The sequence below is a fragment of the Xenopus laevis genome, chromosome 5L, assembly GCF_017654675.1.
Source record: "Xenopus laevis strain J_2021 chromosome 5L, Xenopus_laevis_v10.1, whole genome shotgun sequence".
NCBI classification, from domain to species: Eukaryota; Metazoa; Chordata; class Amphibia; order Anura; family Pipidae; genus Xenopus; species Xenopus laevis.
The window spans coordinates 149,809,832-149,826,898 of NC_054379.1; the positions used below are offsets into that span (position 1 = coordinate 149,809,832).

At 40.3% G+C, this 17,067-nt stretch overlaps 1 protein-coding gene across 1 annotated transcript in view; it reads right to left on the minus strand.

The window, feature by feature from the left end:
- Positions 1–17,067, minus strand: part of rock2.L (Rho-associated, coiled-coil containing protein kinase 2 L homeolog) — a gene marked incomplete at its 5' end in the record, with an annotated part of 71,959 nt that overhangs the window by 27,224 nt on the left and 27,668 nt on the right. The window contains 15 exon segments of the mRNA NM_001087476.1: positions 188–372; positions 1,273–1,433; positions 3,754–3,913; positions 4,437–4,543; positions 5,190–5,436; positions 5,517–5,608; positions 6,736–6,871; positions 7,233–7,281; positions 8,328–8,394; positions 8,397–8,406; positions 8,409–8,419; positions 13,672–13,695; positions 13,698–13,735; positions 15,062–15,221; positions 16,460–16,551. Of these exon segments, the coding sequence (NP_001080945.1) occupies positions 188–372; positions 1,273–1,433; positions 3,754–3,913; positions 4,437–4,543; positions 5,190–5,436; positions 5,517–5,608; positions 6,736–6,871; positions 7,233–7,281; positions 8,328–8,394; positions 8,397–8,406; positions 8,409–8,419; positions 13,672–13,695; positions 13,698–13,735; positions 15,062–15,221; positions 16,460–16,551 (1,539 nt within the window).

Sequence of the window (17,067 nt, forward strand, 5' to 3'; positions counted from 1 at the left end):
CATTACCTGTTGTGCTGTGAGATAGAAAAGATCAGCAACCTGTAGTTTTCCACATATTATTGAATGACAGATACCTATGGCTTAGGGGGAACCAATTTGCCAATTATCACATAGGAAATCTCTGACAAACTCTCTACTTGTTCTATCTAGAGACTCCCATTTACAGCAGCAGTTTTGTTTCTCATACTTGCGCAACTCGTTGTTCTGCTTTTCCAGGTTCAGTTTGATCTCGGTCAGATGGTTGACCTCTTGCTTCAGCTGCTTCTCAGACATCTTCAGGCAATTCACTTGCTGCAGCTGCATCTTCAGATCATTCTGCGACAGGCTGCGCTTTTGCGTCTCTTGTTCTGCTTTTAGCGTTAAGTTTTTAATCTGAAAGAATGAGGGGTGCAAATTACATCCTCCCCTAATAACCTTTAGAAGCCAAGGAGATAAAATATGAAATGAGGATAAAATCTACAATTCCATGGCTGAGCAGACAGTGCTGCCCCACAACGACCGTGCCATTTTGCAGGAATGAAAATAAACCAAGCGCGCTCAGCAAAGAAGCAAAAACAATATGTTGTTGTGTTGGACCACAAGTTACTGATTTTACTGATTCACACCATACTGCTCTTCAAGAGCCTAATCATAAGGCTTCTGTTCTATTACAGGACATCTTATACAGCCATATTGAGCCACAATTCTTGGATATTATAATGGTGATCAGTTTTATTATAATGAATTCTATGCAGCTAAGTTGGCCCACCTTTCAAGTTTTGGTATAATGGTCCTCCAATCTGTTGTCCCACAATACATTGCACTATTCTAATAATGGGGCTGCCTTCTCTTACATTGCATCATATGCAGCCATTTTGGTTTCTTCACAGCATGATTTTAATGTAATTTTAACCGTTGCTCTTCAAAGTTATTATAAGGGCCCTGCCCTATTAAAATTCTTGTGCAGTGATGCATTGCTGTTGTCATTAGAGTCACTAGGCCCTGTGTCCTATGCAGCCCCGTTTACCTCACAATTTATTGTTGTTTGTTCCTATTCCTTTACCATAGAAAGTCTTTCAGTCCCTGCAAATTATGACGTAATTCTAACAAAAGGGCTCTGTTGTATTACAAAGTACCACTCTGTTTTATTTCACAGTAATTCAAATCGTGGGGCTATTCCATTACACTGTACCTTGTTCAACAATACTGGCTCTATAGTCTATTATATACCTCAAATCACCATTCCATTGCTATGTATGCTATGTATGCTATGTATGCTATACCAGTACTTACATCCTCACTGAGTTTGTCTTTGAGTGCTTCCAACTCATTGATCTTTTGCTTTGCTTGTTTGAGGTCACAGTCCAACATGGAGTATTGTTTCTCTGTCTCCAGCAAATTATTCTCCAGCCTCTGCTTGGCCACGCGTTCCTCCTGAAGCTTCTTCTCCATGTCTGTGGGAACACAGCAAGACAGTCACCTTTAGGTTATATAGCCTCATACAAAACAGCATCCAAGAAACATATCCCTAAATACTAATTACTGGTCCCCTTAATGTTTAACTGCAAAGTAAAATAACTGTATCACCTCTTCTTGAAATGCAAGTGATTATTAAAGGGGAGCTATCACGAGAATGAACATTTAATATAAGCTTCAGCACACTGAAATAAGAAACTTTCTAGATACAATCAATTAAAACTCATGTACTGTTTCAGAAATAATTAAGTTCATCGTTACTATTTCTCTCCCAGCATCAGTTTCTTTTCATTCTGTCTTCATGCAGCAGTTGGGTGTCACATAATCATTGACAGTTAGATCAATAGATCTTAAAGGAGGGGGCTTCTTTTGCCTAGAAGATGTATTAGAGCTCACTCTATTAAACTCACTAGAAATCCTGTCTCTCTCTACATGCAGGATTTGTGCGAAAGGCAGTTATTTTGTACTGAAATCAGTTATTTGAAAAAGCTCTATAAAGTCCTGCGCGGAACCAATTTGTTAAACCCGAACCCGACCCGCAAATTACCCGCTTGGACTTGCTACCTGACCCGCAAATACCTTATCCGCAACCAGATCAGCACCCGCTGAACATCAAAAAACAGGAAGTGCTGTCTTGTAAACTGGAAGTGACATTATTGGAAGTTGGAGTGGTCAGAAAAAAAAGGAGTAAAACTCGCTATTGAGTAGACCAGCGACTGAACCGCGACCCGCAAACCCGGAGAACCGCGTCTATACCCGCTCCCAAAACTTCTACCGGCAACCCACAGGTTTTTGCGGGTAACCCGCAGGTACCCGGCTCGCTGCAGGACTCTAAGCTCTAATACATCTGCTATGAAAGGAAGCCCCCTTATCAGTTATATTAGTTCTAACTTTCAATGACTATCTGACATCCAACTGCTGCATGAAGAGAAACAGATACTGAAGAGAAACAGATACTGAGAGAAACATAAACTTGATTATTTCAGAAACGATGCAGAATGTTGAATTAATTGTATTTAAAAAAAGTTTATTATTTCAGTATGTTGAAGCTTATATTAAATTTTCATTTTCACAATAGTTCCCCTTTAATGTGAGAAACAGTGTTCGGAACCGTGTTTTGCAAGAGAACAAAGTCGGTAGAGCTTCTTAGTTGGCTAATAAGTAGCGATATTGTTCGATAAAATGCAACCCAGATGTGACACTGGGGCCCCAAAACAAGCCAGAAGGAGTTAAAAAGATAAAATGATCCCAATGCCTCAAAATACCTGAGAAATGAGGTTGCATTCCGGCAGTATAATCTTACCGACTACTTAGCTTTATATAGAGATGCCAAGGCCTGCGTACGGCTCATTGTGTTTACTTTGGCACAGATATACCTAGAGCTTTAGGTCTGTACTTCGAAGCGTGTGAGGTCCAGCCTTCCCAGATAGAGCTCTATGTACACCTCGCAGGCAGGAATGTACTGTGACACGATGTGACCTCTTAAAAAGCTATGTTCTACTGCTCACTGATTCTTGTGGTCACAAGCTTAAACGTCTGCAGCATTGGCATGTAGTTCGTCATCTTCCTGGGATCACATTAGCAGCTAGCCAAAAGCCTATGGATATTTCTAGAGTACAACTGTAATCTCTTTGCTACATGCCACAGAACAGATACGGGTAAATACATTCTCTAACTAAACTAGTACAACAGGCTATTTACTTGGCCAAAGTTTTAACAATTACAATCCCAATATGCAATAATACATAACGCTGGGTCCTGCTTAAGCTTATGAAATAGCTTATAAAATTGGGCCAAAACTTATCCTCTATGATCATGTTCATTCACTGACCAGCTTAAATCTACATAAACCTGTACTGAACTACAACATTCTCATTAACATGTGAGAATTGGTTCCAAGCAAGAAGAATTAAAGGAAAACTTTACCTCCAAAATGAATATTTGAGCAATAGATAGTTTATATCATTTTAAGAAAATACTGCAGCTCTAACTGTAACAGGAAGAAGGGTGGAAGCAAAAGACAGAACTCTGTCTGTTAATTGGCTCATGTGACCTAACATGTATAGTTTGTTTGGCTTGTTTTTGTGATCCTAGGATCCCAGGGGGTGGTCCTTATTTTTTAAAATGGCAGTTTTCTATTTATGATTGCCCAATACTACTAAAAAAAGTATATTATTATGAAAATGGTTTATTTACATGAAGCAGGGTTTTACATATGAGCTGTTTTATGCAATATCTTTTTATAGAGACCTACTTTGTTTGGTGGGTATCATTTTCCTTTAACCGATCATATCATACCTTTCATTGCTTCTGACTTGGTCTCCTCGATGGACTGATAGATTTTGTTCTTGTCAGCAAGCCGAGCCTTTGTGGCTTTATGTTCAGATTCCTCTTTCTCAACGCTTTGCTGTAGTGCTTTCAGTTTGTAGGTCATATCTATTTCCATATTGCTCTTTTCCTACAAGAACAGGAGAGGTGTAAGAACTAACAACCATCCCATCCAATAGTGTGGCAAGTTAACACCATGGCAGAACTGAAGAGCCTGCAAAATGTCTAAACTTGTTGTGCATTCTGCATAGTATGGAAGCAAAGAGTCAATTATTTTGTGATTGAGCCGAATCCTTCGTGAAAGATTTGGCAAAATCCTAAACCCAATGCATATGCAAAGTATATGCATTGGGTTAAAGAGAAGTTAAAAAATGTTTTACCTTTCTTGTTTTCATGACAAACAGTCATGTGATTTTAAGGATTTGGATTTGGTTCAGCCAGGCATTTAGCTTTGGCCAAATCCTACTGAAAAAGGCAAAACCCTGAACCAAATCCTGGATTTGGTTTATGCCTACAGCATAGGCAGCATCAACACCTCTATGTTTCATAAACAGATGGTCTTTTTGCTTGTTTTCTGTGGTAACAAAATAAATGGCAGCCCCCACTATATATATATATATATATAAATATACTATGAATACCAAGTTTCTTACCTTCTCCAAAATGGCTAGCCTTTCGTGCAATTGCTGCTTTTCTGCATCTGCCCTTGCTAACAGCTCTTTGCCTTTCTTAAGATCCTCTTCCAAGACAGATATTCGTCCTATCAACAGAAAAGAATGAGGGTGACACATCTTGCCAAGCCTTAACTGCACAACTTAATTCACAAAAAGGAAACAAATACAAATGGAATTGAGAAACAAGTGGAATATAGTGGCAGAGACATTTAATTTATAGAAAATTAGTATGGCTTTACTCTCTGTATTTAGGTTAGATAAACCACTGGAGATCTAAAATAACTTAGTTGTTCTTTGGTCCTCTGCTTGTAAGCATAGATCGTTTAAAGCAGGAGTGCCCATACTCTACTAATGCAAGGTCTACTTTTAGTGATATAGTCCCATTTTGATCTCCATCCATAAAAACGTAAGCGTTCTGTTCCATGAAAAATATAATTTAAATATTGATTTGTGAGAAAATGTATATTGCTATATTTAACAAACAACTATTTCTTATGTAACCATAACACAATAAATATCTGAATGAAAAGCATGAAATAGGAGGGTGATCTAGACAAACTGTTTGTTGACAGTGTCTTGAAATCTGCTGATCACCAGCTAAAGATCTAATGGTAGATCCAGATCTACCTTTTGTGCACCCCTGGTTTAAAGAAAGGTATATTTGTAGGTTTTTTTATCACACAATACATAGTCATGGTAAAGGCAATTGCACATAACTGGCAGATCACATACCTTGAAGGTCACTTATAACCTCTGATCCCTGAGTGCGGTCTCTCCGCTCTGACTCCAAAGCCGACTGCAGGTTAATAAAGTCCTTTTCTAGTTTCAGCTTAGCATTCTCCAACATGCAGGTCTTATCCTGAAACTCGCGGTTGTTGGTTTCTAGCTGCTGTATCTGTTTGGACATCTCAGTCTGAGTCTTCCTCAGCCGGGCAGCTGCATCGGACTCTGTGCGGAGCTGCGCATTTGCTTCATCCAGCTGCCAGAGAAGAAGAATAATAATAAGCATGGTACTGGGCAGGATGAGTTCACATTAAAGTTTAAGTAGCTCTTGCCCACCTGTCTTTGTAGCTGATTCATCTTCTCATTCGATATTTGGGAGTTTTGGTTTCTCCTTTTCATATCTTCAAGTTGATCCTTTAAACTGTTCACTGCAAAACATAAAATGTTTACTTCACCCTGCAAGGAACACTTTGTTCCATAAACCTTTATAATAAAAGGTACATCAGCATATGGTACAGGGGGGATACCTAAATCTCTTGGGCCCATCCTGTTGCCCTTCAGCTGTAACATTCACATCCAGCCATTTCACCAACCACCTATGTCTGACATTTAATAGATACTGACACTAAAAAAACTACTATTTAAAATATGAATGTACATTTAAAGTTACCTATAGGTCATGTTGATCGATTTTGGCCGAGAGGCTTGCTTATCTAAGTTATTGTTAGTTGAAGTTCCTAAACCTGACTGTTTTGCCAACCTGACTGTCCCATCTCAACCTGTCAGTTTCTAATGGTAACCAGGGGTGCTTCGCCAATGAGGCGAGTTGAGGCTGTCGCCTCAGGCAGCAGCGCCCCACTAGGTACCAGGGGGCAGCAAAAATGCTGCTCCTGGTACTTTAAGAGCGAATTTCCAGGGGAGGGGGGGCAGCAGCAACTGCTGCTGCCTCAGGCGGCAGAGGGGCCAGGATCGCCCCTGATGGTAACGGACTCCTGATGCACAAATATGGCAGCCCCCTCATACAGGAACATGGGGCATCAGACAGGTAATGTAAAAGCATTGTGCAAATACTTATGCAAAATTATAAGTAGCTTTCAAAGCTTTATATACATTTACACCTCTAGGGTGATTCTAGGGAAACCTGGGGAAGAGCAACCAGTAATGTCTACCTCTCTAACAAAAAGCACATTTCCTTTGAGAAACAATAATGATGTTATGCCCATGCCAAATAATATTGGCAACAGTGGACACATGCTCCAATCACTATATAGATTTTTCCTGTTTTACACACCATTTCTTTCTATATTTCACTGATTTTCAATTATTTTTGAACAATTGACTAAATGGGTTTTAAAAGAATGTGTGTTCTACTCTTTAGAACTGAAGGAACATATAAAACATCTTCCAAGCAATTAACCAGCCCTCTTCTTCCTTCCTGATCCTTTGCGAAGATCTTCCTTGATTTAGGTGTAGCCGGCAGTGCCTGTACATTAGGCCTTGTTTATCATTCCAATGGTAGATAAGGTTTCAGTACTTTCTGCAACACAATACGGACCTTCATTTTCCAAGCTCCGCTTCTTGTCAGCATCATTCTCTGCTTTTCTTTGGTACTCTGTGTTCTTGTGCTGCAGAAGAGCCTTCTCACGTTCAAGCTGCCTCGTTGTCGACTCTATGTTTTTCCTAGAACTTGCCTGAAAGTCACAATTCAAAACGACAACTCAGTTCCATATCTTTCCAAAAAGACATTGGATATGCAATTTAACCATTGAAAAAAAGTCTCCAGTTTCGATAAAAATAAACACATAAATATAGAAATAAATAAATGGGCTCAGCTGCAAGGGATTCTGGGTTGCACGAATGCTATACATACCATAAGGACGACCTCACAAGCAACAAAGGCAGAATATGGGGCTATAGTAATAAAACATTTACTACTGGTCTAATAACTAATAGCAGCCAATTAGCAGGTGGAATTTATCAGTCAGCTATTTGCTAATGTTGCATCTTTTATTACTTTATCCTTTATGTCTTTAGAGATTACACAGCACTCACCTCTTCATCCAGCTCCTTCACGATCTTCTCCAAACGTAAATTTACAGCTCTAGGAAACATAAGAATATTTGAACCATTACCATATATGTTTGCAAACATCTGCTGTCCAAAATATGCCATAATCAGACATGGCAAACCTGAGTAACCCAGCTTTTTCCTCCACTATGTGTATGTATGGTCCCCTCAAAATGATCAATTTGCTAGCTCAACTTCTGGTACCAATTGGACAAAATCAGATGGATATATTATGCTCACATGTTTTCAGACACAGCTGTGCCTGTATTTCTGCCAAGTGAATTCCTGGATATTTACATGCAGCATTTTACATGCGTTTTGCTCAGAAATTGGTCCAGCCATGTGGTGCCTACTTAAGTCATGGAAGATTATTTTTCAGCAACGATAATTTTTATTGACAACCATGCAAACAGCATGGCTAGGCAAAGATCTCAATAATGCTTTGAAATATTTTTGAATAATCCCTAGTTGCAGTTAAGAGGAAAAGCTGGTCATTAAGTCATAATGACCACTGGTTACTACATGGTACTTGGAGCTGGTAAGACTAGTCATATTAATAAAGCTATGATATGAAGCATACCCCACATTCAGGTCAAACATGCACTGTATCACAAGCTGCATTACTACTACAGGTATGATTTCCATTATCCAGAAAGTTTAGAATTAAGTAAAGGCCGTCTCCCACAGACTCCATTTTATCCAAATAATCCAAATTTTTAAAAATGTTTTCTTTTTCTCTGCAAAAATACAACAGTACCTTGTATCCACACTACGGTATTATCAATCCTTATTGTAAGCAAAACCAGTCTATTGGGTTTATTTAATGATTACATGATTTTATAGTAGAGTTAAGGTATAAAACTCCAAATTACGGAAAGATCCATTATCCAGCAAACTCCAGGTCCTGAGCATTCTGGATAACAGGCCCCATACCTGTACTACATATACCTAGTATTTACTCTCCTTACTTTTTTTGGCAAATGCAAGAAATCTTCGTGCATCCACACACATCAGCAGGAAAGGGAATCCATTTCAACCCAAATCAAACAGAACTTCCCTGCAGTGACACTGGCCACTTACCTGAATTTTTGCTCCAGTTCATCTTTGGTTTGCATCTCATTATGGAGCTGCTCCTCCAGCTTGTTAATGACTTTTTGCAGATGTGCTGACTGCTGCAATAAGAGAATGGGAGATACCAATTTATTATAAGATATTAACTGTTAACAAATGATTTATTGCTTTAAGTGCACTGGGCTCCCAAAAGCAGTGGGCCCTGGGCAGACACCCCTTAACTTGCATTATTAAAGTGGCCCTGTATATTGGTACATGTACCTGGCATGAATCCAGAGCAGCCTGGGTGGACCAAATGGAGGATTACTAAAGTTGAGTAGCCAATATTTTGCCCAGTATAAGACACTTGCTAATTAAGGTGATGGTTGGATATTTCAGTGGGCTGACAGATCAAGGTAAATATATCAAGGTATAAAGGTAAATACAATGTCAAGACAATTCTAGGCAACAGTTTTGTGCAAGACGCACAGACCAAGAGACCTAGGGGTCCGTTTACTAAAGTGCGGAAAAGATTTGCGCACAAAATATAGACAAATTTGTTGCCAAATATGTTTTCGCCGGTTTACTAACCTGCAGTAAATATAAATTTGCGAATTTTCTTGCGCAAAAATATGTTTTCGCCAGTTATCGAATTCGCTGAAAATAACGCTACATATACATTAACGCCTGGTTTACTAAACAGCGAAATGTGCAAAAGACTAAATTTACGCAAGAATATTCGCAAAATTTTACCGTCACCTATGTAGTGGCGTAAAAGAATTTTTTTCGCCAGAAAATTCTCAAGGGGCAGGAAATATCCCATAATATATTTTTTTTACCCATCATTCTTTGCTGACAGGAGAGAGATCTGTAGCTATTGCCAGGGCAGCCATCAGGGGGGGACAGGGGGGAGAGTTGTAGGGGGCCCCGAGGGTAAGGGGTGCCTGGCCACGCCGCACTTTCTTGATTAGCCGCCCCCCCCTGCTTTCTGAGAACTGCAGACTTCGGGAAGGCAGGGCAGGAGCACAGGGTGAGGTATCCATTACTTTCCCTTATTGGTCACAGAGTTTAAGTCCCGCTTGAGCTGCTCAGGGATTGGGTAGCTGAGGTTTGAACTTCCCCTCCTGCTCATCCAATCACCATGCAACTTTACCGGGACTTGAAATTCTGTGACGAATAAGGGAAGAAAATGCTGTCACTGGAAGAAGATGCAGCCACCTGTGCTCCCCTCCTCCCTTCTGTAGTTGGCATCTCACTGACAGCAGGTGGGCCACGCTAATGAAGTAAGTGCAACATGGCAGGGCCCCCCTAAAGGTAACCCTTTGTGGTCTCTTTTACATGGATGTTTAAGGGGGGCCCTGGCCACCAATGTTCTTATAATGTGGGGCCCTAGCCACCAATATTTTTTAATGGGGGGTCCTGGCCACAAATTTTTTTTTATTTTTAATTAACATGTGGGAACCCTAAACACCAATGTTTTTTTTTTTACTGTGTGGTGGACCTGTGGGGTGGGGAGGGCGGACTTGTAGGTGGGGCTTGCGGTGGGCCCAGCCCAGGGGGCCCAGGAAATTTTGTCGTATAGGGCCCTGCGATTTCTGATGGCAGTCCTGGCTATTGCCGACATGATGTTTTGGCTTCTGCTTCTATCTACTGCAATAGCAGCAGTTTCAGCTCAGAGGCGTATTATTGGCAGCGGCATCACAGTCCAAGGATTCGGCAGCCTCTACGCTTTTTTGGTTTCATTGTGATTGGCTACATTAAACTGTGCATTTCTATGAAGAGATTGACTGGTATGATTTCTTGTTCATATGATTCTATTGGCAGAAGGGTTTATATGATGCAGACATGTTTGATTGGTGTTACTCTGGTGATGTTGTTGGATGGTATAATCATCAGTCAAAGTTTGAGTTTTGAAGATGCATTTCTGGCATAAAAATGTCACAGTAAAAATTGCCATAATAACCGCCATAAAACAAGATTATTTTATAGCATAAATATTTGCGAAAATGTAATTTGTCGCCAGAAAATTAGCAACTCACTAAAATGACCGCTAACGTAAGCTGGTTCTTTAACGTAGTTACGGCAAGGGATCGCAATGACTTCTGAGCGCATCGCTGTCTAGTAAACTTAGTCGCTGCGAATATTCTGGCAGAAAAATATTCTCAGCCATAACATGCGGAAACTTACCGCACTTTAGTAAACGGACCCCCTAAAGACGTATGACTGAGCAGACCAGCACTTACTACTTGCAACTTACACCCACACCATTATATTGATCCAGCTAGCACCCATTACCAAGCCCAACCTGTTAGGGTGAGATCACATGGGGTGTTTTTATGTTGCTTTTTTAAAAAAGCGAGGTCAAGTGTCAATACGCCAATGAAAGCACAAGTGCATGATAATATGCGTTTTTCAGCCTGTAGTTTTCATTTCACAACATGTATTTCTGTTTATTCTCATTCCCCACAATTCAGCACAAAGCCACAATTTTCCAGCTTAAATATATTGCAATACATGGACAAACAATCCCTGTTTTTTTTAAAGGGGAAGGCATTTTTAGTAGCTTAAGGCACAAAATGTCCTCAATATATTGATAATAGGTTGAGTGCAGAGGACTCTTGTATTTGTATATGTGAATTTTGTGGTCACACCCTCATTGCACCCCCGCCTAATGGTTTTAAAAACTAGTGGTGAGCACAACTTTCCCTTGTTTGTTATAGTTATACAGGAGCAGTGACCAGCTCCATGTTGTAGCTCCCACCCTTCCCAGCTATAGTCAGGTGATTCCCCTGGTGTCTAATAAAAGGGCAGCCAAGTTTGGGAGTTTTACTTTGAAAGCAGCAAGTAAGTTGCAGGTAAAACTTAGTCCCTTTGTAAAATGTATAATGAAGCAATAGAATTCCTAATGAATCAGATGAAAATTGAGCGTAGGACTGGCCAGATATGGGATGACTGTGACGTAGTTGGCCAGCTTAAATATAATGCAATATATGGACAAACAATCCCTGTTTTTTTTAAAGGGTAAGGCATTTTCAGTAGCAGTATGCACAAAATGTCTCAATGTGCTCAATATATTGATAATGGGTTGAGTGCAGAGGACTCTTGTATTTGCCCATGTGAATTTTGTGGTCACAACCTCATTGCACCCCCGCTTAAATGTTTTTAAAAATTAGTGATGAGTACAACTTTCCCTTGTTTGTTATAGTAAAGACTCTGATTCAGTTCGGTATTTGGCAGAATCTTTCACAAAGGATTTGGTGATTCAGCCAAACCCAAAATAGTGGATTCGGTGCATCACTAATTTCTACTCCCAGAGCACATGGCAGAAGTAACAGTAAGTAGGGTTGAAAAAAAGATACACTGCCATCAAGTTCAACCTTTTAACTCTATTTTAACCTGGCTAACTGCTAGTTGATCCAGATCAAGTGCCAGCTCCGTGCATAATACCTCCATACCATGCCAAACTTCCACACCCTGTGCCCCCAGCAAGCCAACAGCAGCCAGTTGTGACTAGAGTTACCACCATTTCTGGAAAAAAATACCGGCCTTCCTGTATTTCTATGTTTTTTTTCCCTATAAATAACATTGGCATCAAGCAACATTTTTACCAGCCAGGTGGCAACCCTAGTTGTGACAGATGCATATCTGCAGGTTGGACATTTATGAATTAAACCCTATACTTCTAGTGCGCTAAGAATGCTGAAATATTCCCAAACTGCTCTGGACACCAAGTACAATTCTCACATTCCAGAAAATCAGACACCATCTAATCAAGGACATCTGGCGCTTTTCTTCTCCTAAACAGCTTTAATCTTTAATCAGCTCGGTTTTTGTTAGGCTCCGACAGTCATAAAAATGCCAAAATCAGACACTCAAGGCAAGGGGGGGGGGGAGACTTTTAAAGGAAATCAGATCCGAGCTAATCCAAAACACACACAGAGCAACGCTCTGCCGAAGGAATAAACATGATTCCACTTTCTGATAAAATGTGCCAGAGAGAGCGAAAGGTGTCACAGTGTCACTGCAGAATGTCGGCGACTATCAGATTGGGCTAAGTAAGAAACTTTGCAATATCATAGCTCCCACCCACACTGGCAAGGAATATATCAACTGGCACCTAGGCTTCGACTAAGCAAATATTGAAGACTTTTGGATAAAAGTAATGCTAGCAATCTGCACTTGGGTGTGCTCTCCAACTAGGGTTGCCACCTTTCCCAGAAAAAAATACCGGCCTTCCTATATATTTATCTTTTTCCCTTATTAATAACATTGGGATCAAACATCATTTTTACAACCCCATCTCCAACTCACCTGCCTCTGCTACACTACTGCTGCAATTCCCAGACAGTATTAATACAAATATACAATAATATGCAGTCATGTGTACAATAAAATGCAAAAAGAAACTAAACGTTGCTGTGATTTATGGACACTACTATTGACAATTACGCATTTCTATAGGGACGTAACTTCATGGACATTGGACTAGATTACGACACAGTCTGATGATGGTACTTGATGAACATCTCTGGTATATTTCCAGTTGCAGTTTGAATTACCTCTATTTGGAGTGTTTGGAGCAGTACTGTACCTATACCCAGACAGACAGTAATATGTATCTGCTGCCATATCACCCTATACCTAAGTAAAATAAGGTGCAAGACTGATGTGGAGGATACCGTGTCATTACATTGACTTTTAAAGGAGAAGGAAAGCTTAAAACTAAGTAAGCTTTATCAGAAAGGTCTATATAAATACACCAGTAAACTCTAAAGGTAATGCTGTTTTGAGACCTCTGTTAAAAGAAACACTGCACTTCGTTACTTCTATTGTGTACACATGGGCTTCTGTATCAGACTTACTTTTTTCAGCTTAAACCTCCAGGGCTTGGGCTTGAGCATGCTCAGTTTGCTCCTCCCTCTGCCTCCCTTTCCCTCCTCCCCTCCCTGCTATAATCTGAACACAGAGCTATGGTAGAGCAGAGAGAGACTCAGGCAGGAAGTGATGTCACACCAAGCTTATATGGCAGCTTCTATCTTAAACAGAGAGAGTTTCTAGAGTTGTTTATAGTAAAGCATTCTACAGAATAAATATAGTATTCTAGCCTGCTTTATTGCAGTTAATCTATTGGCAATAAAGTGCCTCGATAGCTTTCCTTCTCCTTTAACACTATTAACCCACCAGTGCACAAACTAGTTTCCTAAACCACCAAGGGAGGGAAGACACTAAAATTTGAGGGCATAGCTGTAGGTATGTTCCACACAGCTACTGTGACCACTACTCTAACTTACCCAACTTTACTAATTATTTTATGCACTCCCAGCACTCCACGTAATCTTTTCAAGGCAAGTTTTTCCTGATCAGGCGTACTTACCTCTTTCATTGGTTGGGCAGAGGATTTTTTCTCCTTACAGTTTTGGGAAGACTCACTTAGCAATCTAAAAGAAAAAGTTAAGAAAAAAAGACATGAAACAGCTCTCTCTCATAAAAATACTTGGGCAAAGAAAGAAGATTCCTAAACAATGTCCAGACTTTCAAGTATTTATATTATGATTTAGGCTATAAACAATGATGTCATGTTAAGATGCAGGGACCTGGCTAAGAGGCATACCCAGCTAAGGGTTAAACCGATGTCTGCCTTCCCCATATTCTTATCTCACCAAAAATGACATTTGTTGCTTCCAGAACAGACATTGAAAGAAGTACCTCTGACTAGTGCTGAGCTGGTCACTGTGGGTCTCATTTATAAACACTGGGCAAACTTGCACATGGGCAGTAACCCATGGAAACCAATCAGTTTTTTTCAGCCAGCTGCAGGTTGAGAACAGAAAGCAATCATCTGATTGGTTGCCATGGGTTTCTGCCATGGGCAAATTTGACCAGTTTTTATAAATGACCCCCTGTGTGCCTATAGGCTACAAATCTCAGCATATCCGTGTGCTGACCAGCATTTATATACAATCTGTGGGTGGTTATCCATGTCGGCAGCTTAATGCCCAGTGTATGGGACCCTTCCCTCCCAATGTCTGTTTCTCTTCATTCTGTCTTCATGCAGCAGTTGGGTGTCAGATATTCATTGATAGTTAGATTAATATATCTTATAGGGGGCGTCTTTTGCCTAGAAGATGTATTGGAGCTCACTCTATTAAAATCACCAGACATCATGTCTCTCTACATGCAGAATTTGTGCAAAAGGCAGTTATTTTGTTAGATTTTGTTTGTACTGGAATCAGTTATTTGAGTGAGTTCTAATACATCTTTTAGGAAAGGAGACCCATCTATAAGATATATTGGATCTAAATATCAATGAAAATCTGACACCCAACTGCTGCATAAGGACAGAATGATGAGAAACAGACGCTGAGAGAGGAATAGTGAATATAAACTTGATTATTTCAGAAACGCTACAGAACATTTAATTTATTGTATTTAGAAAGTTTCTTATTTCAGCGTGATGAAGCTTATATTACATTTTTGTGATACTTCCCCTTTAAGTCTGATTTTAACTGGTTGAAAATAGGTTTTGTGGCAAATATCTTATTACAACACCTTCAACTAATCCCCCATGTGACAAGTCAGTGTGCTGCCATGGTGCTTGCCATGTCTGAGCCGCAGAATTGGTATAATCAATATAAAAGGTGTCACAAAGAAAATGGCAAGCAGAAAAAATCTGAAGCGCAGCTATCACATATGCATATAAATGAAAATATACAATGTTGATATTTGCCACTGCTTTCATGACGATGTACTGCTGGTAAACTTACAGATTTTCACGGTAGTAGGTGAAACCTACGAAAGGCAGTTGGTTTCCTGCAAAGGCTTTCGGGATCTGAAAGGTTTCCGCGTCTCCCTTGTCATCTTCGATGTCGTCAAAATTACTGGTGTCAATGTCACTAGCCAGCTCTGGAACAACAGGCGCAACCGCTGGAAGCAGGGAGAAAGAATGCTTGGCATCAGTTATTCCACTCAAACACTTGGCTCCAGCCTGGAACATAGAGGTCTAGAGATAATGAACTGCTAAACTTATTCACAGCACAGGAAAGATTGGTTCCACATAATACAATTATGCATTTGCAGAGTCAACAAGGAACATTCCTTTTCATAACTATGCTGGAACACTGGTTTAATTGTTGTAGAACATTGGGGGGTTATGTAATAATAGGTGCGAAGTTTACCCCAGTTCTAATGTCCCAAAACGACTATGCTGGAAAGTAAAATCTGATTGGTTCCTGTGGGTTACTACACTTGGTGCAAACGATACACTTGTTATTACTTCTCAGCATTCTCCACCAGTTCAGCTGGTGATTCTCCCATAGAAAGACATTGGCTGAGTAATGTCACTACTACAGACCCACAGGTGCACATATGGGCTCCATCTTCCTTTACTCATCCTCCATGTCTTTAAGCATGTTGTATACCATGGGGCAATGATCTCAATGCACACAATTTGGTGATGAGATGAAGCTTGATGGAAAAAGCAACTGCATTTTCTCCAATCAGGGCAACTACATCCAATCAGCAGCTGCTCTGCTATAAAGATAGCTCGAGTGTTAGCCATTAAGTATAACCAATAGAAAAGGGGATGACTAGGAATCATGCGCAGGTACATTCAGGCAGCGGGGTAATGCTACACAACGGTGACATTAATAAGCCCCAAATACTGGGATCTTTGTCCTCCTTTTTCTAAATAGCTCTTGCCAGCCCCCTCCACATACCACAAACATATTTCTTCTTCCTGCAGGTCCACTGCATAATCTACGGCATGAATTAGCATGTTTAAAATACGCTTTAATATGAGTACCTTTACGTACATAGTAAATCCACAGCTTTAATCACTATTTAAATACACAATAGGTGTACGGAGCAAAGTATATATATATATATATATATATATATATATAATACTATATATATATACAATCTGCCTGATGTAAATGATTTTTATTGCATATCCATGAGCACAGTATGCATAACGCACACACGAATGTCCAAACTATTGAGCTAGCGAACTATAATATGCCTTTCGGGGAGTGCTGGAAGATGTAGTTGTAGAACAGCTAGTATAGGTGTGTTAGTCTAATTTCAACCTGTACAAGGTGAGTCTCGGGATAGAAATACAAGGTTAGATCGGCACCCCCCTGCACATACATACATACACTTACTTTCCCGAATGTTGTCCCAGTTCCACTGGTCGTTCTTGAAGAAAGGGTGCTGCTTTATGTCTTCGATTCCGTTCCTCCCGAGTCGCACCTCTCTGTACATAACAAAGCAATCAAAAAGTTACATCTGGAAAACCCCAAGTGCCTGAACCATTTTGTCTTATTATTGTACGAATGGCTTAGAAGCCTTCCCATGCAGTTAACCCCAAAGTGCTATTAATCCAACACAGGGGGCTTCAGCCCACCTCTGCTGATCCGGCAGCGTGCGATTAATACTTGAGAGCAAGCGGGGGGAAAACAGACAGTCTGTTAAAATGCCACGTGTAGAATGAAGCCGTTTTCCACCCTGATCCTGCAGCAAAAGGGAAGCTCAGCCAATATCGGCCAGCATTTTAAATTAAAAAGGATCCTTTCACAGGCTGCTGCCAAGCCATATGACAAGGGAGGCATATGGAGGTTTGCACTTGTACTGCCAATATTCATTAACCCATTGGCAGCAGAGAATTCAAAAGAAGCTCTTCTGCCTTCCAAAAGGGTTAATGCACGAACCCCCCCCCATAAGTTCTAGTAAGCGATGTATAAACAAACAGTTCCCAAGAAGGAACCGATCA